This window comes from Lontra canadensis, unplaced genomic scaffold (assembly GCF_010015895.1).
Source record: "Lontra canadensis isolate GAN:19392208 unplaced genomic scaffold, GSC_riverotter_1.0 scaffold55, whole genome shotgun sequence".
In the NCBI taxonomy this organism is placed as follows: domain Eukaryota; kingdom Metazoa; phylum Chordata; class Mammalia; order Carnivora; family Mustelidae; genus Lontra; species Lontra canadensis.
In genome coordinates this window covers 9,270,294-9,292,322 of record NW_022631049.1, presented here as the reverse complement: position 1 = coordinate 9,292,322, position 22,029 = coordinate 9,270,294, and the positions used below count along the sequence as shown (strand labels likewise).

At 38.4% G+C, this 22,029-nt stretch overlaps 2 protein-coding genes and 1 pseudogene across 6 annotated transcripts in view; all 3 read left to right on the top strand.

Moving 5' to 3' along the window:
* The window catches only part of ARID4A (AT-rich interaction domain 4A), a 65,945-nt gene that overhangs the window by 36,731 nt on the left and 7,185 nt on the right, over window positions 1-22,029 (top strand). For 3 of the 5 annotated variants that reach the window (XM_032875295.1, XM_032875293.1, XM_032875294.1), the window contains exons 15-21: window positions 166-397; window positions 4,527-4,777; window positions 7,189-7,386; window positions 11,622-11,706; window positions 12,525-12,726; window positions 14,912-16,045; window positions 16,773-16,877. In XM_032875295.1, coding sequence (XP_032731186.1) covers window positions 166-397; window positions 4,527-4,777; window positions 7,189-7,386; window positions 11,622-11,706; window positions 12,525-12,726; window positions 14,912-16,045; window positions 16,773-16,877 — 2,207 coding nt within the window. The remainder of the gene's footprint in view (window positions 1-165; window positions 398-4,526; window positions 4,778-7,188; window positions 7,387-11,621; window positions 11,707-12,524; window positions 12,727-14,911; window positions 16,046-16,772; window positions 16,878-22,029) is intronic. The other 2 variants (XM_032875296.1, XM_032875297.1) reach the window with 1 other exon arrangement.
* LOC116877980 lies at window positions 16,300-16,615 on the top strand (annotated as a pseudogene).
* LOC116878102 (annexin A2-like) lies at window positions 20,255-21,851 on the top strand. Its single transcript, XM_032875302.1, has 2 exons — window positions 20,255-21,328; window positions 21,546-21,851. The coding sequence occupies exon 1, from the start codon at window positions 20,308-20,310 to the stop codon at window positions 21,325-21,327; it is 1,020 nt and encodes a 339-aa protein (XP_032731193.1). The 5' UTR covers window positions 20,255-20,307; the 3' UTR covers window position 21,328; window positions 21,546-21,851.

The window sequence follows — 22,029 nt, the reverse complement described above, 5'->3', positions numbered from 1 at the left end:
GATAACCTGTATAAAACACTGAGAAATTAGTCACATAGGAAAAGTACTTTAAAAAAAAAAGTTTTGAGTTTTATTTTTTTAAAATCTGTGTGTGTGTGTAATAATATAGTATTTAAGTTAAATGTAAAGACTAACATTTCCTAAAATGAAATATCGTTTCTTTAGGTATCTCTATGGTTTTGAGGAATACTGCCGTTCTGCAAATATTCAGTTCAGAACTGTTCACCATCATGAACCAAAAGTAAAAGAGGAAAAAAAAGACTTAGAAGAATCAATGGAAGAGGCTCTAAAAGTAGATCAAGAAATGCCTTTAGTAGAAGTGAAGAGTGAACCTGAGGAAAATATTGATTCAAACAGTGAAAGTGAAAGAGAAGAAATAGAATTAAAATCTCCAAGAGTAAGTAGTTAACATTAGTTTTACCTGTTTTATTTTAAACATTACTTATAATTTTTTATTATGGACATTTTCAGATATACACAAAAAAATGGTCCAATTAACCTAGTTTATTTTTCAGTATTGAGTTGTACTTTAGGCAGACTAGTGTGGCTATTTTTTCCTAAATATAGCTCATATTATTTCTTCTAGCTGAGAAAACCATTCCTCCTGTTGTTTTCTGTTTATGTCTTTTGATGTCATTCTCATCTGGGGTCAGTCTCACATAAGTACTTCCTTCAAGTCTTGCTAAAAAGTCACCTCACTGAAGCTTATCCTGGTAACGTTATCTAAGCTTGTAACCTACCGCCTCTCTTTGGTTTGCAATCCCTCTAAGGTTGCTCTTTTTATCTGTAACTTACTTTAAATTTTCTTTTTTATATTTGTTTCTTTTACCCTGGTCTGCACTAGAATCGTACTCCATGAGGTCAGGGATTAGCGTTTATTCTGTTCATTGACCAGTCCCAGGCATTGCGAATAGTGCTTGATCTACAAGGAAGGACTTAGTAAATAGCTGTGGAGTGCATGAATCTCCTCCTTGTAATACTTGTGCCTCCAGCTGGGTGGGATCTTTTCTTTCTCTGTTACCTGCAGCACACTACATGTACATTTCTCATGGCAGTTTTTTATACTTCATCTTATTTTCTAGTAATAGGCACACTGCTTTAATCTTCTAACTCTGCTCTTCTTCTCCATTAGTATATAAGCCCTTTGCAGACATTGTCATCCACTATTTTGATTGTTGTCAAATGGTGTCTATGTGGTAGGACTTATCAAATTTTATTTATTTTTTTTAAGACTTTATTTATTTATTTGACAGACAGAGATCACAAGTAAGCAGAGAGGCAGGCAGAGAGAGAGGAGGAAGCAGGCGGCTCCCAGCTGAGCAGAGAGCCCGATGCGGGGCTCGATCCCAGGACCCCGAGATCATGACCTGAGCCGAAGGCAGAGGCTTAAACCACTGAGCCACCCAGGTGCCCAGGACTTAACCAGATTTTAGGAGGAAAAATTTATCACACTATCAAAGGAGTTCAGTTACTGTTACATCTTATTTTTGAATGAAATAATATTTAGTGAAAGAGGAGATGAAATTCCTCTTTTCGGTGCTTAGAAACCATTTTTTCAAACTGTCCATTTTAACCCTCATCTAGTAAGTGGAATCTTCTAGTGAATTTAATGAAATATTCAAATGGTTTATTTCATTTCTTTAATTTTTATTTTTAATTTAAAAGTTTGTGGTAAATACACATAATATGCATCATCTATTTTTAAATGTACAGTTCAGTGGCATTAACTACGTTCATATGTTGTGCACTCATCACCACTGTCTATCTCCAGTACCTTTTTCATCTTGCAAAACTGAAACTAGACATTAAACAGTAACCTCCCATCCCAGCTTGTGGCAACCACCATTCTACTTTCTGTCTCTATGAATTTGATGACTCTAGGTACCTCAGATATGTAGAATCTTACTGTTTCTTTCTTTCTTTCTTTTTTTTTTTTTTTTTTTAAAGATTTTATTTACTTGACAGAGAAAGATCACAAGTAGGCAGGGAGGCAGGCAGGGAGAGACGGGGAAGCAGGCTCCCTGCTGAGCAGAGAGCCTGATGCGGGGTTCGATCCCAGGACCCTGTGATCATTGACCTCAGCCGAAGGCAGAGGCTTAACCCACTGAGCCACCCAGGCGCCCCTGTTTCATCCTTTTTTGACTGGCATATTTCAGTCAGTATGTCTTCCAGGTTCAATCTGTGTATGTGTCATAATTTCCTTCTTTTTTAAGACTGAATAATATCCCCCATTACGTGTATTTTGGACATACTTTCTTGTTCTTAAAGATGTTCTTCATCTTACAAAAAATACTGCAGAGTACTACATAGTATGGATGTACCATAAATTTACCTTCCTTAAGATTTTCTCCTAAATTTTTTACGATTACAAAAGGTGCTGCAAAAAGTATCCTTGTCGGGGGTGCCTGCGTGGCTCAGTTGGTTGAGCGACTGCCTTCGGCTCAGGTCATGATCCCGGACTTCCAGGATCTCGTCCTGCATCGGGCTCCCAGCTCCTTGGGGAGTCTGCTTCTCCCTCTGACCTTCTCCTCTCTCATGCTCTCTCTTACTCCTTCTCTCTCAAATAAATAAATAAAATCTTAAAAAAAAAAAAATCCTTGTAAAAATTCCTCCTCATTTGTCTGAATATAGAAGGCAGAATCCTAAGAATGGGATTTCCGGGATACCTGGCTGCCTGAGTCAGAAGAGAATGCAACTCTTGATCTTGGGGTTGTGAGTTCAATCCCCACATTTTGAGATTACTTAAATAGATAAATAAGTAAACTTATAAAATAAAAGTGGTATTTCTGGGACAAAGGTATATAGGCCTAAAGTCTGATAGATAGCAGTTGTTTTCATTCATTTACCTACAAGTATTTAAAGAACAGCTGCTCTGTGCATAGGATATAGAAGTGAAGAAGACAGAATCTCCACCTTTGTGGGACTTATATTCTAGTTCTTTGTGATGAGAAAAACACATGTTTTTTTCTAACTTAGTTTAAGTAGCACATAGGAACAAGGGAGAACATTTGTTTTACTGAGGTATTAATTGTAATGTAGTCTAGTGCTCCTTAAGTTGTTGGCCCCTTTTATGTCCTCTATTCCAGGTAGATGGGAACTCTGTCAGTGTGAGGAGGTGAACTTGAGGGAGAATTTAGGAGAGAATGAAATGGCTTACCAGTTTCATGGTCAGTTGAGCATGCAGGAGGCTAGATGAAAGCTGCTTGGGGGGAGAATAAGTTACTGCCGGCCCAGTGAGCTCTCCAGACACTCATTCAAAGAAATCAGCTCACTTTTGGCCATTGATGCAATTTAGTCCTTCCATTTTTAAAATTTATTTTATTTTTATTTTCTTTAGAGAGAGCAAGAGTATGGGGGTTTAGGAGTGAGCACAGGGAAAGGGAGAGAGAATCTCAAGCAGGCTCCACACCCAGTGCAGAGTCTGATGCAGGGGCTCAGTCTCACAATCCTCAGGTCATGACCTGAGCCAAAATCAAGGGTTGGACACCCAACTGACTGAGTCATCCCGGTGCCCCAATTCAGTTCTTTTAAAATGTGGTCACACAGAAAGTGATAATGTAAATTTTTTTTTTTTTAAAGATTTTATTTATTTATTTGACAGACAGAGATCACAAGTAGGCAGAGAGGCAGGCAGAGAGAGAGGAGGAAGCAGGCTCCCCGCCGAGCAGAGAGCCCGATGCGGGGCTCGATCCCAGGACCCTGGGATCATGACCCGAACCGAAGGCAGAGGCCCTAACCCACTGAGCCATCCAGGCGCCCCATGTAAATTTTTTTTTAAAATGGAAAATTAGAGATCACAGAGCTTTTGAAGAGTCCATAATTTAGGGGGCTGGTTTATTATTTTTTAAATTATTGTTAACTTGTGTCATTGATATTTAGTTAATTATTTTAGAACTTTCACTATAGTCAAGAAATAACTAAAAATGGGATAAAATAATGCCAAGTGAAATAAGTCTACAAGGATAAATAAATATATATATGTGGAATCTAAAAACAAATGAACAAACAGAAACAGACTCATGAATACAGAGGGATTAAGAGGCACAAACTAAGAGTTATAAATCACAGGGATGAAAAGTATAGCATAGGAAATATAGTTAGTAATATTGTGATGACTGGTGACAGATGGTAACCACACTTATGGTAAGCACTGCATAAGGTATATAATTGTCAAATCACTGTGTTGTACACCTGAAATTTATATAACATTGTATGTCAACTGTAGTTCAATTAAAAAAAATCATTATAGTCAAGAAATAATAAAACTGAGAAAATAATGTATTGGACAAAGGAGGAAATTTTCGTTTTTTCTGTAGTATGTATCCAAGGATCATAGACATGGACATAATTAAGTAATTTACATGGGTTGAAAGGAAAAGTACACAAGGGTTGATGGATTGTCACGTCATGTCTCAAGCCAGAGAGATGACTGCTCATTGCTGTGAAGGTTTAAGAAAAAGAAGCATTTTCTGCTTTTTCCTCCTTTGTCGTGATAGCTATTTTAAAGCTTTTACCCCTTCTACTAGGGACGAAGGAGAATAGCTCGAGATGCACATTCTATTAAAAAAGAAATTGAAGAAGAGAAAACAGAAGACAAATTAAAAGACAATGATACAGAAAATAAGGATGTAGTCGATGACTATGAAACCGCAGAGAAAAAAGAAAATGAACTACTACTGGGGAGAAAAAGCACACCAAAGCAAAAGGAGAAGAAAATTAAAAAGCAGGAGGATTCTGATAAAGACTCAGATGAAGAGGAAGAGAAAAGCCAAGAGAGGTACATTATCTTATATTTGTTCTCCAGAAGCACCTGTCTGGGGTAAAGCAGCGCTCTGTTCCTGCTTAGAGATTCAGGTTTGAGGGAATGTTTTCTTATTGGGACTTCCATTCCTCTTGTCTAATGAAGGTGAGACACATTGTGAAGATGATGTGTATCGCCTTTCGGAATTGGAGAATATACTGGTCGCACCATTTTAATAGCACTTGTGCCCTAAACAGTGGCCTCAAAGAAGGCTGCGCCACCCAGTCAAAAGAAAGGTCCTGCAGTTGACAGCAGGGAAGGGAGCTGGAGAAAAATGGAGGAAGTGGACAAGAGGAAACAGCGACAGCAAAAATTCCATTTTAAAAAAGGTACAATGTGGGAAAGCTAACAAACACATGGGTGCACAGTACTAGCAGATGTTTCTGTGTGTTAGCTTGATCTAAGACATTTTTCTTTTTCAAGTTATTGTATTGGAATAAGTGGCATGCACCCCTGATTCTAGTTTGGAAAATACATTCTTGCCCCACATCACACCAATAAATTTCAGTTTTTTTAATGTCCATCCTGTTTGCTGTTGAGTGTTGGTATTTTTTTTTTCCCATGTATTATACATGTATGGACTGAACTGACTTAAAGATAACCAAGGATCGGGCAGTCCAGCTAGATCGAAGTAATGTCCGACTGTGTTTAGTTGGCCATTTCTGTGTTGTCAAATGGATTTACTAATTTTTATATGCTACTAAAAAATGAATTTTAATTCAGCAACAACAGCATAACACATGTTCTTGTAACATAAGCTCTTCTCCATAGCTACTTTTCAATTATTACATTATATGATGATAAATTTTCTAGAAATTTGAGTTGTTAAGCAAAATGGGGGAAAGGTAGCCTGCTGCATCCAACTAGTGGCTGACGCCCAGTTGAAAATTAACCATTGAGAAAATATTTGGAAAATTAGGAATGATTGTTGAGTGGAAGAGGTAATTTTATGAACCAGTAAAAATAGGTACAAGAGCTATCACAATTACGTGTGAATTAGATTAGTAAATAAAGTTCTGTAGTAGTATTAGTATTAGGAAAACTGGGAGGAGATAATTGGAGTTGAATATAATGATGTGAGTGTAGTATTTCAAACATTTGGACAAATTTAAGTAAAGGTGAACCATTTGAAAAGGAGGGCTTTATTATAGTTTGAAGTTTTGTTAAAAATAAACCTCAAAATACGTGTTATATGTACATAATACATAAAACACCTAACACATGTAAATACAAAATGTATTTATAGTTGATATGTAAACGGAACAGATACTTATTTTAGAGTTTCACAGACTTGAATATGAAGAACAGTATTCCCTTTATTAAAGATTGAATAGATAGAAAAACATAGTCTGTATTCTCATTGTATAACAGGAATCATAAAAACAGATTTTTTAAAAATCTTTAGAGATTTCTGTTTGAAGTAGTTTCTTAGTATTTTGAAATTACATTATCAGGATATAATTTGGAAGGTGTCCTTCGAGATAAAACATTCCTAGGGCAAATGGGATTGAAAAGCTTCTTCATGTCACTTCCTCTAGTGGTCCCCAAATTAATGCCCTGTGTTTGTTATAGCCCAGTGCCTCCTCTGAAGCATTTAAAACTCTTACGACACTAGAAAGATCTTTGGTGCAAATCTCTTCGGAATCCTTACGAGGGTTAATACAGAATGTTTTGTTTGTAAAGATATTTAAAATATTGTTGGACCTCCCATGTCAGTCTCTTTTCTACCTGATTATTTGAAACAAAGAAAGGTTGATGGAACAGGAGTAAAAACACAAAGAAATCAATACAAGATACACAAAGCTTTGTTCTGGTGGTATCTCACAGTTTCAACCAGTGACCTAATATTCAAATATCTACTGTTTCTTTGTTAGGGTAGAGTAACCTTCAAAATTTAAAAGAAAGTTACTCAGGTAGATAGCCCTTGTTCATTATTCTGCTCACTAAAACAGCTTCGAAGAACCATTCCAAATTGGGTAGAGAAGATTTACGACAGTTTAGTTGCAGGAAGTTACAAGCTAGATAATTTTCACATAATAAGGTAGCACTTGAGTATGAATCCTAAAGACTTTTTCAAAGGATATAGATCTTTGTTTTATCAAAAGTGATTAATCAGACTCTACATCATCAACTGTGATTACTGATTGGCCTTTAAGAAATACAGATTTACTTGTATAAAGTACAGTGCACCTTTACATAATAAATAAATTCCTAGTAGGTAGTCCATAAAAATCTTCTCCTTCTCCTCCTTCTTCTCCTCCTCCACTGACACGTTATTAAGGTAATACTTAGGTTTTGACTATTCTACATGTTGGATTCTTTTAGCATGTATTAAATTTGTTCTCCATTAAATTAGTAGCATTATCAATGTTATTAACTTGCCGCAGGGAAGAAACAGAAAGCAAATGTGACTCTGAAGGGGAGGAAGATGAGGAAGACATGGAACCCTGCCTAACAGGAACCAAAGTGAAAGTAAAATATGGTCGAGGGAAAACGCAGAAAATCTATGAAGCCAGTATTAAGAGCACTGAAATTGATGATGGAGAAGTTTTATACTTGGTACATTATTATGGATGGAACGTTAGGTAAGCAAGAAATCTGTGTTCTTACTATTGCAATTTCTTTCCATGGTTCAAAAAGATGTTTAATGTTGTGGACTAAACCAAATGGTATATAGGTTTTTATAAAGCACGCCTTTTATCTGAATTCTCCAAAACTCTCAACATCCCCACTGCTTTATTAGCTATGTCAGTACTTCCACCCCACCAGGATCCTATCTGTAGTTGAATAGGTTGAATTTATTACTCATTTGCAGTGAGAGAACAGAGTATGGGATGCCAGAGGGCATCTCAATAAGAGGGTGTTAGATGAATTAACGGAAGTCTAGGGCACCGCCTCTGGAAGAGCAGTAGCCCAGGATTATGTGGAAACATCCTTCAGGACATGGGCGGGGAGACAGGCCTGAAGCTCTCAGCAGTGCAGGTGGTTTGTTACATTTATTCAAAATGAAGTTTGTATCAAGCATTCTAATAATTCTAAATAGGTTGATTTAATTAGATGAGGCACCTGAGTGGCTCAGGTCGTGATCCCAGGGTCCTGGGATCAAGATGCGCCATGTCAGGCTCCCTACTCATCGAGGAGTCTGCTTCTTTCTCCCTCTCCTTGTGCCTCTCCACCTTTTGTGCACTCTCCCTCTCTCAAATACCCAAAATCTTAAAAATGAAGATTAGAAAAGACTCAGATTTGAGCTTGTTAGGTAATTTGGGGAGGGTTAGGGAGTGGGCTTTGCTCTGGATTGGACATGGTCGGGAAGTGGTGATAATTCTGGTTATCTTAATAAATCTTATCTAAAAGAAGAGAAGACTAGACCAAGGTTAGTGTTGTAATTGGTAAAGCAGCAGCAAGTGATTGAAGATAAGGATGAAGATCATTTTTGTGGCTTGGACAATGTTCCTTTTTTTCCTGTATTTAGATACTAACAATTACGAAGTCATGCTTTTGTCTTGTTCCATCATGCTCATGGAGCAGACTTGTCTGATGTTGCTGTTCTGTGAAATTGTTGTTCAACAGGAGAATAACAGGACCTGGCTATGAGTGCCAGATCAGCTGTGTGGCTGATAGTACTAAGCCAGTTCCTGAATGTCAGGGACTACTTTTCTTTCTCTTTTGGAAAGTCTCGTGTTTAATATCTCTGCTTCCCCTGTCTTTGCTTGGAGCCAATGTGCTTCAAGGTTTCCCTGCATATTGGAAGTGTGTTATGTGTCCGTTCTCTCACCTCTAAATTGGGGAAAATGAAGTACATATTTATAGAGATGTGAGAAATAGTGCTTACCACCTGTTTTAATATACAAAGTGTTTAAAACAGTGCGTGTCATGTAGTAAATGCTCAATAAATATTGACTTTTTTTAAGGACTTTTTTCGGGGGAGGGTAGAAAAAGAGTGAGGGGGGAGAAGCAGAGGGAGAGGGAGAAATAGGCTCCCCACTGAGCAGGGAGCCCAACGTGGGGCTCCATCCCAGGATCCTGGGATCATGACCTGAGCCGACAGCATATGCTCAAAGTGACTGAGCCACCCAGGCGCCCCTGTTTTCTTCAGTGAGGGAGAGTTAGGTTTCTTTCATTTTGCATCATTTTAAGAGTATGGGTTTAATGAATACTATATAAAACTTTAAAAGTTCTCAAACCAGGGACGCCTGGGTGGCTCAGTGGGTTGGGCCTCTGCCTTTGGCTCAGGTCATGGTCTCAGGGTCCTGGGATTGAGCCCCGCATCCGCCTCTCTGCTCAGCAGGGAGCCTGCTTCCCCCTCTCTCTCTGCCTGCCTCTCTGCCTGCTTGTGATCTCTGTCTGTCAAATAAATAAATAAAAATCTTTAAAAAAAAAAAAAAAAGTTCTCAAACCAGCCTATGCCCTTCACACTTCTGCCAATACTAGGAACAAACTTTTTAAATTTTTTAGAAGAGTTTATTGACTTATTTTAGGGAGCGATCAAGAGCACGAGTGAGGGGAGGACAGAGGGAGAGAGAATCTCAAGCAGACTCCCTCTGAGTTTGGAACCTGGTTGGGGGTGGGCTTTGATCTCACAACCGTGAGATCATGACCTGAGCCAAAATCAAGAGTCAGACACTCAGTGAGCGGACTGAGCCATCCAGGTGCCCTGAAACTTTTGTACTTAACAAGATAAAATGTTTACTATTGAATGTTTATAGTTGATGTACAATGACATACTAGTTTCGGGCACACAACATGATTCAGTAATTCTATGCAAACTCTTTAGTCCATCTCTGAGATTGTTCTTTTGTATGCATGTATTGTTGAATGGGGGGGGGGGCATTTTGTCAGCCCTGAGTCACTGCCTTTGCAGTTGTAGCACAGGATAACCTTCATTTTTCCTCTGCTTCTGTTCAGTTCCTTGCCATCTACTCTTACTTACCCTCTGTTGTGAGTCTATTCTTCTGTTCTGCTTTCTAGAATGTCCCCTACCTATCATCCTTGTGCTTATTTTTTTAATGTTTTACTATATGACTTTTCTCAACAGTCATTTTATTATCTGCTTACATTCTCCCTAGTTGGTTATCTTCTCAACTAGCTACTCACATGGTCTGTGGTTTTTCATTGTCCTTCTGTACTCTTAAAAGCTAGTATCATTCTGGTCTGCTTATTGAAACAGAATCACTGTAGTTCTTAGAGAATCCATTGGATTTCTGCAACATGGTAGCATGTGCAACTGTGAGGTGAGTTCTGGTCTGTAGTTGAGAAATTCTGGGATCACCCTTGGTTGGCACTATTCATGCTGGAGTACCTACATGACATACTGTGGTGGCCAGGCCAGTATGTTCCGGCCCCAGTGTACTCTAGATTAGAGTACACTGTGCTTCTTGCTTGTCTGATACGTCCTGTGGAATTTTGGAATTGGGCATTTACTCCTTCATTAGCCCTGGACCAGACACATAAATAGCCCTCTTATTGTGTTTACCAGACTATATTTGGTTTTACTGTCTGTCTTTCACACCATACTGCAAGTTGCAGAGAGGAAGGACCTTCCTCCTCTTCTCTATTATTCTTTACACATTTCCTCATACAGTGCCTGGGATGCTGGTAGGCCCTCAGTAAATGTCCAAATGAGTGAATATTTCTAAATGAGGTAAGAATACCTGGAAAAATGAAAATAATTGGGTTAGTCCAGGAAGAGATAGTATTCAAACCATAGAATAGATAGTCATGGTCCTGAGTCTACCAAAATGTGGATATTGGAACTATGTTCTTACTTTGCACGGCACCATGGTACCTGGGTTACAAAGCATGAGGATGTTTTTCATTAACACAGTGCAGTTCAAAACAAGAACTGCCTGTAGTATTTTTTTGCTTAAATGTTCAGATTTTAGATTTTGATCGAGCTCTATGAATACCTGTATGTTTACATCATGGAAGAACTGGTATTCTACAAAGTTTAATTTCTTATTTGCCCCTGATTAGTAACTTGGACCATGTTGAAGTTTAAAAGTGATGTTAATATTTTGGAAAAAGGTATAGGGGAAATGAGTTTTCAATTTGAGCTAAACAGATAAACTTGGATAAAGGAAATGAAATATCTCTAAAAATTTTCAGAGTTTTAGGGCAGCTGGGTGCTTAGTTGGTTGGGCAACTGCCTTCGCCTCAGGTCATAATCCTGGAGTCCCAAGGTTGAGTCCTGAGTTGGGCTCCCTGCTAAGCGGAAGTCTGCTTCTCCCTCTGACCTCCCCCCTTCATGCTCTCTCTCTCAAATAAATAAATAAATAAAATCTTAAAATTTTTTTTTTCCAGAGTTTTAGAGGTGACATAGTTCAGAATAAAATTTCCCTAGAAATACTGGAGGCTATAGAGTTCTGAGAGGAAAAGAGAGTTGACAAGGACTTTATAAATAAACCTGGAACTGATCATATTACAAATGGGAATTCACCTGATTTCCCTTTGCATTATTCAGTCAATAGGGTGAATGGCAGTGTAGCACACACGTATTGCATTAAGCTCAGATCTGTGGGAAACAAATATACAGTTTTGGAAAAGAAGAGCGGTTCAGTTGTGAGTCTGTGTAGAGTTTGCCCACCTAGCTCTTCCTCTGACCTTGTTTACCCTAAGACATTCTCTTGCCTTCAACGGTTGGTGGTGAGTCAACAAAGCACCCAGCACAAGCTGGCACACGTTACAAACAAGCCAGCCCCTGTGCTCTCCATGTTTCTGCCAACACTAGAACCAGACTCTTTAGTTTTCTCACTGTTGTATTATTTGGTGCATACATTCAAATAAGGTATTGTAAAGTTCTAATTTTTTTCTTTGTTTTAAGGTATGATGAATGGGTGAAGGCTGACAGGATAATCTGGCCTTTGGACAAAGGTGGACCAAAGAAAAAACAGAAGAAAAAAGCAAAAGTATGTATATAGAGTCATATCCTTTATGATAAATATAGGTATTATTTATATTGTACTGTTTTTTATAAATCTTGTTTTCTCATTATGATAATCCTCTTGATTCTTTTAAGGTAGTTGTGATTTTCTCTCTTATAACCCAGAACCTAAAAGAACAAAAATGTAAACACATTATCACATTGTTTCAGGAAAGATAAAAACCAGGGACCCCTTAGGGTATAGGCTTCAAACTCAAATGTCTATAGGAGCTATACAGAAAAAGGGTAAAGCAGGGTTGATAGTGACAAAAAAGAGGACACTTTCCTAACCAAGGGAAGGTGGAACTCACCAGTCTCCTGTGGGATGCAGACTCAGGGTTGCCAGATTTTAGGATTTTTTTAAGTCACTGTCTTGAAAGCTAATACGAGATTTTAAAACACATACCTACTGGCTAGTTATACTCACAACCACACCCTTGATTTTCAGCCTTTGCTGTAGAGATTCACCTAGTGTTTTGTCTGTTTAATGTAGATATCTTTCTGGTGCTCAGGGAGTAGTAAGGAATGAGGTGGGGAAGGTGCTGAGTAGTTGTGCATCTCTCTAATGCATGGACTCTGGCTTTCACAATGTAATTGCAGTGTTGCAAACTGTAGACTATCATATTCATATAAATACAAACTGTGTTAGAAAACAACTTGCTTTTAATGTTTCTATAAGCACAAATTAAGAGTTGACATATAAAATATGTAATCTTTCTGAGTTTTGATCCTCCTTGGAGAAATAGAATGTTTATTTTTTCTAAGGCACTGGCCCTTTTCATACATTTTGTTGTTGTTACCCAGAATAAAGACGACAGCGAAAAGGATGAAAAGAGGGATGAGGAGAGGCAGAAGTCAAAACGAGGACGACCTCCTTTAAAATCTACACTTTCATCGAACATGCCGTATGGTTTGTCTAAGACTCCAAACAGTGAAGGAAAATCAGGTACCAGAAGTGCTCGCAGCAATATGCCAGACAGCTCACCTCTGTCAAATGGAATGGAAGGTGCTCGATTTTGAGGATCATTGATTTAAAAAAATCAATAATATAAACAATAAAACTTCACTTGTGTGTGAAATTCATAGGAGGTCATCTAAGTTTTTAATCTCATATAATTTACACTACAAAATTTGACTTGAAGAAAATATTTTAGTATATCATGTTTATTTAAAATTTAGTGGTTTTATTTTAATTTAGAAATATTTTTCTTATTCTTGTAGGAATATTCTAATTTTATTTTATTTTTTAAGATTTTATTTATTTACTTGACAGAGACAGAGAGAGAAGGAATACAAGGAGGGGGAGTGGGAGAGGAAGAAGCAGGCTTCCTGCTGAGCAGGGAGCCTGATGCGGGGCTTGATCCCAGGGCTCTGGGATCATGACCCGAGCCGAAGGAAGACACTTAACGACTGAGCCACTCAGGTGCCCCAGAATATTCTATTTTAAAAGAAGATGGGTTGACAAGTCATGCATCCTACTCTGTGCTGCACTGTCTTTCAGACGTGCATCAGTGTTTCTCATAACTCAGTGCTGTTCACCTAGGATATTTCAACAAAGCTGAGACCAAAGTTTTCAAAAAGCACAAACTAATGCAATATAGGTATTTTGTGATGAGTATAGGTGAATATATCCTATTTTGTTTTTAACTTTACCCCCACCTTTCTTCCTTTGTGTGCTTTCCCACGTAAATTAGAATGTTAAATAGTGGTCTTATATGACATTTTCCCTCCCTTCAAGAAAAAAGGTATTCTGAACTATGAGATTGCCATTTGTCCATATAGAGTTTGTGTGTAAAATAGAGAAGGGTATGCTCATACCTCCTTACTGCCATCTGCTGCGAAGTTGTCATAATACACAAATGGTAGATACCCACAAAGCGTAAGGTGTCCTTTGATAGCATGCTCTTGTGCAGTGTACAAACGACAAAACTATATACATAGTAGTCTTAGTCTTGCTCAACTCCTAGATGAAACTTCTTTTTTTAACATGAGAACAAATGGATTCTAAACTTTGAATATGATAAAATCACAAAACCTTATACCTTTTCACTTAAAAAAATACATTTAGGTTTGCCTTTTTGAACTTGTTTACAATGTGATCACCATGTGAGCAGAATTTTTATGTTTTATAGTTTCTTACAGCCTAATTTATTATTTTTAAAAATAATTTACTATAAAATAAGTATATTTTATAGCTCCTTACAGCCCTTATTATTTTAAAAAATTCTTTAACTTAATGAGAATGATTTCTTTTGCAAGAAGGTAGCTTGATTAGGGGCACCTGGGTGGCTCAGTTAGTTAAGTGTCTGCCTTCAGCTCAGGTCATGATCCTGGGTCAGGGTCCTGGGATCCAGCCCTGTGTTGGGCTCTCTGCTCAGCAGGGAGCCTACTTCTTCCTCTGCCTGCTGCTCCCCCACTTGTGCTTTCTATCTCTTTCTCTCTAATAAATAAATAAAATCTTAAAAAAAAAAAGTTTGCTTGCCTATACTTTTATGTCTTTTAATCAGAAGAACATTTAAATTTTGGGGAATTCAAATTGCTCATTTTGTACATCTCCTCTTTTCAGAATTATGTTAAATAATTCTTTCTAGGGACACAAAATGCCCATCACATTTATCAATCAGTACCTATTAGACCTCAGATCAAACCACTTAATGTATTAATATAATTTCAGTACTAGTCCTTTGATTTTTCTTTCTCTTTTTTTAAAATTTAACATTTATTTATTTATTTTAGAGAGTCAGTACAGGGGTGAGGGGCAGAGGGAGAGAGAGAATCCTAAGCAGAATCCCTACTGAGTGTTGAGCCTGATGTGGGGCTCAGTCTCATGACCCCCAGATGATGATCTGAGCCAAAACCAAGAGTGGCATGCTCAACCAACTAAGCCACTCAGGTGCCCCAGTCCTTTGATTATTCTAAGGATTAACATAGCCTAAATGTGATACTAGTGGCAAAATAGTTCTTTTATAATATTGAGATAGTAATATTTTCAATGTGTTGTATTTTTTACATGGAGTTTAATTTGAAGTACCCGCATTTAGGGCACAAATAAATGTATGACCAGAAATTTTTACAGGGATGTACTCAGAGATATATGATTAAGAGTTTTGTTTGGGTGGTAGAATTTTTATTCTAAAGTTACATTGGTAATTAAGATAGAAACCTTTGTAATATAATATTTCCTTTTGCAGACTCTTGCTCATCAGATAGTGAAACAGAAGACCTTTTAGAAAAGAATTTGATGAATGAAGATCTTTCTCCTGAGGGTAAAGAACTAGAAAAAAATGAAAATTTAAATGATGATAAAGTAGATGAAGAAAATCCAAAGATTGCTGCACATATATTAAAAGAAAATGAAAGGACACAAATGCAGCCTTTAGAAACACTGAAGTTAGAAGTTGGAGAGAATGAACAAATAGTACAGATTTTTGGAAGTAAAGTGGAACACATAGAAGAAGTTAAGAAAGAGGCTGAAAAATCTCCTAAGGGAAAGGGAAGACGAAGCAAGACAAAAGACCTTTCTTTAGAAATTATAAAGATTTCATCATTTAGCCAGGATGAAGCTGGAAGTGAACCTCATATAGAAACTCAGAGTCTAGAATTTTCTTCATTAGACAGTAAAAACTTCTCTTCTACTACCGAAGATGAAACTGACCAATGTGCAAAAGAAAAAAAGTTGAAACGGAAAATACTGGGACAATCATCACCAGAGAAAAAAATACGAATTGAGAATGGAATGGAAATGACAAACAGCTTATGTCAAGAAAAGACCAGTGACTGTGTTGCATCTGAGGGAATGAAAAACTTAAATTTTGAGCAACACTTTGAAACAGAAAATGAAGGAATGCCATCATTAATTGCAGAGTCAAACCAACGCATTCAAGAATTGACTAGTGAAAAATCTGACAATCCCGCTGAAGAAACTGTAAATACTCCACGGAAAGAAGAAGAGGATGCAATGCCTCTGATTGGGCCTGAGACTTTGGTTTGCCATGAAGTCGATCTGGATGATTTGGATGAGAAGGATAAGACCAGTATTGAAGATGCAGTAGTTGAAAGCTCTGAGTCTAACTCTCTTGTTTCTATCCCACCTGCCCTTCCTCCTGTAGTACAGCATAACTTTTCAGTAGCTTCACCACTTACCCTCAGTCAAGATGAGTCTCGAAGTATAAAAAGTGAGAGTGACATAACCATTGAAGTTGATAGCATTGCTGAAGAATCTCAAGAAGGTCTCTGTGAGAGGGAATCAGCGAATGGGTTTGAAGCCAGTGTTGCCTCTGGTACCTGTAGTATAATTGTTCAAGAAAGAGAAAACAGAGAGAAGGGTAAGGACTTTCTAGGGAGAATATCAGCCTTTATGATCAACCCCAAAATTAATAAGTTAAGAGTTTTAGGAGCTCTTGAGCAGTAAAGTTCCCTCCCTCCCTCTTATTCATGCTTTCCTTTCTACCTCCCCCTCTCCTTTCCCCTGCCTTAAAAAAAAAAAAAAAAAAGTATATATAGAAATTTATTTGGAGTAGACAGGTGAATAATTACAGCTGCTCTTGCCTGGCCGTGGCTCCAGAGAGGGGTACGAACTGCGGTAGTGGGAGTTATGGCAGGACAGGCATTTAGAAAGTTTCTTCCCCTTTCTGAGTTGTAGTTGAAACGAGTGTAGCTGAAACTGTAACCAAAGGAGGCATTATGCTTCCAGAAAACTCTGATGGAGAAGTATTGCAAGCAATAGTAATAGTTGTTAGATCGGGCTCTAAAGGAAAGGGTAGAGAGATTCAACCAGTTAGTGTGAAAGTTGGAGATAAAGTTCTTCTCCCAGAATATGGAGGCTCAAAGTCATTCTAGATGACAAGGATTATTTTTTATTTGGAGATGGTGACGTTCTCAGCACGTACACTTAATAAATCATTATTGAAATGGCATCATGGGAAGCTGCCCATTCCACTGAGTTGTGGAATCTTTAATCATGTAAATAATTTCCATGTCTCTTTTATAATAAACTAATGGTATCCAAAATGATATATATATTTTTCAATTGTCTCTTTCCCCTTATTTCAGGTCAGAAAAGGCCAAGTGATGGAAATAGCGGATTATTGGCAAAAAAACAAAAGCGTACCCCAAAGCGAACAAGTGCTGTAGCCAAAAGTGAAAAGAATGGAACAGGTTGGTGCTTTCCAATGCTGGCTTTAGCATAGTGTTAATATTTTCAGCGTTTTGTTGGTTCGATCATTTGTGTCAATTTAAAAATAAATTTGGTTTAGGGGCATCCGGCTGGCTTACTTGGTAGAGTACGTGACTCTTACTCTCAGAGTTGTGAGTTCAAGCCCCATGTTGGGGGTGGAATTTACTTAATTAAAATAAAAAAAATTTTTTTTTTAAATGTTTGGTTTATTATGTTCTGGAAATCGCAATTTTTCCACTGGTTTTTAATCTGAAGGGGCTTGTCAGTTTTATTTGGAGCTGGGATAGCTGATTCGTTTTTATGCTCATTTCATTTGTATTTCTTATGTAACGTGGTTTAATACTGAGGAACGTATTTGAGAATCTTGAATAATAGGAAAGTAATATTTGTTCTAGTGGTAAAGGCAGATTAAGTTTATATTTCTGAATGGAATGGTTTACTTGAATCTAGAAAAGCTGATTTCTAAATAGTATCATGGTATTTTTAAAACAAGAAGATAGATTCTTACAGAAACAAGAAAGTAAATCAGTATGAATAGCATACATGAGAAAGACTTCTGTGTGGAATAAAACTAGGTTGTGGAATATAGCAGAAATAAACATGGTTGATTTTGACAAAGTCTTATCTCCAAAACATGCCTTCATACAAGGCTGAAAAGAAAATTCTAGGTTACAGTAGATACATATCCTATGGAGGGAGCATATAGTTTATATAAGATAAAAGGTTATTTCAGAGGAAAACTTTTGAACCATATTTGAAGTTCTTAGAGCCACATGTGGCTAGTGGCTGGACAATACAGAGTACAGAGGAGGAGTGATGGGAAATGAGAATGGAGAGTCAGCAGGAATTACACAGGGCAACTTAATAACGTCATAGTGCCTGGCAGATAGGTTTGTCAGACGATCAAAGTGAACACCACCAGTAATGGGACTAATGGGAATCACGTACTACCTGACACGATGCAACAGGAACACAGGAGCACATCTGTGACATTCCTGTCAAAGAGGCATAACCTGAATATAACCATCAGGAACCACCAACAAATTTCAACTGAAGGGTCTTCTATAAAATAACTGATCTGTAATTTAGGAAATTGCAAAGGTCATGAAAGTCAAGGAAAGAGGAACTGTTGCAGATTTAAAGGAGGCTTATGAGACATGACAATTAAAAGCAGCATATGATTCTCGCCGGATCCTATTGCTACAAAAGACATGATTGGGTCAAGTAGAGAAGCTTGTATAGGATCTGAGAATTAGATGTTAATATGTTTGTGTTCATTTCCTGATTTTGATTGTTGTATTATGGTTCTTTAAGTGTGTGGTGGTTTTAAAAATGTACCTATAAATCTGTTGATAATTCTCCCCTTCAAGAGACAAAGCCTAATTCCCTTCCCTTGAGTGTGGGCTAAATGAAGTGGTAGAATATGACTTCAGAGACTAGGTCATAAAAGGCACCGCAGAGGGACGCCTGGATGGCTCAGTTGGTTAAGCAGCTGCCTTCGGTTCAGGTCATGATCCCAGCGTCCTGGGATCGAGTCCCACATCGGGCCCCTTGCTCGGCAGGGAGCCTGCTTCTCCCTCTGACTCTGCCTGCCTCTCTGTCTGCCTGTGCTCTCTCTCTCTCTCTCTCTCTCTGACAAATTAAAAAAAAAAAAAAAAAAAAAAAGGCACCGCAGATTCCTCCTTGCTCACCCTTGGATCACTTGGTCTAAGGAAAGTTAGTTGCCAAGTCCTGAGGACACAGTAGTCTATGAGGAGGTCCACATGGTGAACTGAGCACATCCTGCCAACAGCAAGCAAGGAGCTGAGGCCTCCTGCCAAAAGCCACATGAGTGAACCATCTTGGAAACATAGTCTTCAGCTGCAGTGAAGTCTTCCGAGACCACAGCTTCAGCTAAAGGCTTGACTGCAACATCGCAGGATTCTCTGAGCCAGACTACACAGCCAAGCTTCTCCCAGATCCCAGATATTGTGAGATATCTGGGATATCCAGATATCCCAGAGATAACCATTTGTAGTTTTAAACTGTTAAGTTTGGGGCCAGGTTGCAGATAACTAATACGAGAAGAATGTTCTTATTTGTAAGAAAGAAGCACTGAAGAACTCAAGTATGGCTGAGTAGCTTAAACTTCAAATGGGTCAGAAAAACATTTTTTTGGTAACTGATCTTACAAGTTTTTTGTAAGTTTAAGGATTGTCTAAAAAGTTAAAAAGATTAAAAAGAAAGATCATCAGTTTTACTTGTGGGATTTCTTATTTGTCAAGAGGAAATGAATTTAAGAGATGGAATCAGTGGGACTCAGTTATTATTAGTTATATATGAGGGACCTGCTGATGACCATATGGAATACAGGAGAAGCAGCAGGTTGTTGGAAGAGTAATTTAGAGAATGTTGAATTAGGGGTACCCAGTATTAGGGAAGTAGGGGTCTGAAGCTGAGAAGAGTCTGTTTTTAGAGGATGGTTATGTGAAGGATTGCAAGATGATGAAATTGCCATGGGAGAGTTGTAAAATGAAAAGAAAAAGAACCAAAAATATAATTCAGTGGGCTGTCTTTATATGGGCATTGATCAGAGACAAATGCAAGTCACTAAATGCTAGTGGGTTTGAATGAGAAAGTTTTGAATTCTATAGGATATGCAATATGATTAAAATACATTCAATGAATTTGGTGAATTATAAATGTTGGGACCCTAACAAGAGCATGGGAATGTGATTAGAAGATGTGGAAATCAGGATAACAAAGAATTTCTTTCAAGAAATTCGACTTTAGAGAGAAGGAAAGAGGTGCCAGCTAAAAGGGGAAGTTCTCCTTCTGTTCCCTCCCTCTCTCAGGGTGGGAAGGATGTAAGCATGTTGGTAAACTGGGAAAAGAAGCTGAAGATAAAAGAAGAGGGATAGTTGATGTTGGGCTATTTTAGAGGAGCTGTGAGTGGATGGTTTTAAGAGTACAGCTGAAGAGATTAGTCTTCAAAAGCATTCTCCTCTTTCTGAGCCCCCCCAAAAGTTAATAAAGACAGATGCAGGTAGAGGAGAGGCTGGGAAATTGAGTACGTAACATTCAACTTTGCTTTTTCAGTAGAAGGCAAGGTTGGCTTTTGAGAGTAGGAAGGAAGTTGGGTATGAGAGATTGGGGAAAAAAAAAAAAAGTAAAACAGAGAATTCTAATTTGTTATGAAGTGAAAAGCAAAAGCATATCTAAGTACAAATCTGGTGAGGAGGGACAGAGTTGCAAATGATTATCTGATCACATTTTATTATATGTATGTTAAAGGAAGTGTATACATCAAGTATTTTTGTGCTTTTTCATTTATGCAATTTGGGTAGCTTTATGTCTTGTTTTAAACATAAATGGGGGCTCTACAACTGGGGCCGCTTGCTGCTCTCGGCGCTGGGCCCAGCTTCCTTCAAAATGTCTACTGTTCACGAAATTCTCTGCAAGCTCAGCTTGGAGGGTGATCACTCCACGCCCCCAAGTGCATATGGGTCAGTCAAAGCATACACCAATTTTGATGCTGAGCGTGATGCTCTGAACATTGAAACGGCCATCAAGACCAAAGGTGTGGATGAGGTAACCACTGTCAACATTTTGACCAACCGCAGCAATGAACAGAGACAGGATATTGCCTTCGCCTACCAGAGAAGGACCAAAAAGGAACTTGCATCAGCACTGAAATCAGCCTTGTCTGGCCACCTGGAGACAGTGATTTTGGGCCTATTAAAAACACCTGCTCAGTATGACGCTTCTGAGCTGAAAGCCTCCATGAAGGGACTGGGGACTGATGAGGACTCCCTCATTGAGATCATCTGCTCAAGGACCAACCAAGAGCTTCAGGAAATTAACAGAGTCTACAAGGAAATGTACAAGACTGATCTGGAGAAGGACATCGTTTCTGACACATCTGGTGACTTCTGCAAGCTGATGGTTGCCCTTGTAAAGGGTAGAAGAGCAGAGGATGGCTCTGTCATTGATTATGAACTGATTGACCAAGATGCCCGGGATGTCTATGATGCCGGAGTGAAGAGGAAAGGAACTGATGCACCCAAGTGGATCAGCATCATGACTGAGCGGAGTGTGTGTCACCTCCAGAAAGTATTTGATAGGTACAAGAGCTACAGCCCTTATGACATGTTGGAGAGCATCAAGAAGGAGGTCAAAGGAGACCTGGAAAATGCTTTTCTAAACCTGGTCCAGTGCATTCAGAATAAGCCCCTGTATTTTGCTGACCGGCTGTACGACTGCATGAAGGGCAAGGGGACTCGTGATAAAGTTCTGATAAGAATCATGGTCTCTCACAGTGAAGTGGACATGTTGAAAATTAGGTCTGAATTCAAGAGAAAGTATGGCAAGTCCCTGTATTACTACATCCAGCAAGACACGAAGGGCGACTACCAGAAAGCGCTGCTGTACCTGTGTGGTGGGGATGACTGAGGCCCACAACGTTTTTTGTTTTGTTTTTTTTTTTTTTTTTAAGATTTTATTTATTTAGTTGACAGAGATCACAAGCAGGCAGAGAGGCAGGCAGAGAGGAGGAAGCAGGCTCCCTGCTGAGCAGAGAGCCCGATGCGGGGCTCGATCCCAGAATCCTGAGATCACGACCTGAGCTGAAGGCAGAGGCTTAACCCACTGAGCCACCCAGGCGCCCCGAGGCCCACAACGTTTAAGCATCCAGGAGTGGTGCTCCTTTGTTTCCAGCTAACAATTCTAGAAAATAGCTTATGACTAATAGTCCCCTTGTGCCCGTCCCCACAGGGATGGCATTAGTATCACCCACTCCCCATCCTTATTGCAGTTGCCTAAGCATTGCCTGCCTCTCATGTCTAGTCTCTCTTTTTAGCCAAAGAAATGAACATTCCAAGGAGTTGGAAGTGAAATCTATGATGTGAAACACTTTGCCTCTTGTGTACTGTGTCATAAACAGATGAATAAACTGAATTTTTACTTTATAAAAAAAACCAAAAAAACAAAAAACCATAAATGGGGCAATACTGTACATATTGTTTTATAACTTTGCTTTTTTATTTAACAGTATATATTGGATATTTTGCCATTTTTGTTCTTATAAACCTTAGCTCATTCTTTTTAACTTCGAAGTATTCAATAGTATACTTGACCTTTGAACAACAGGGGTTT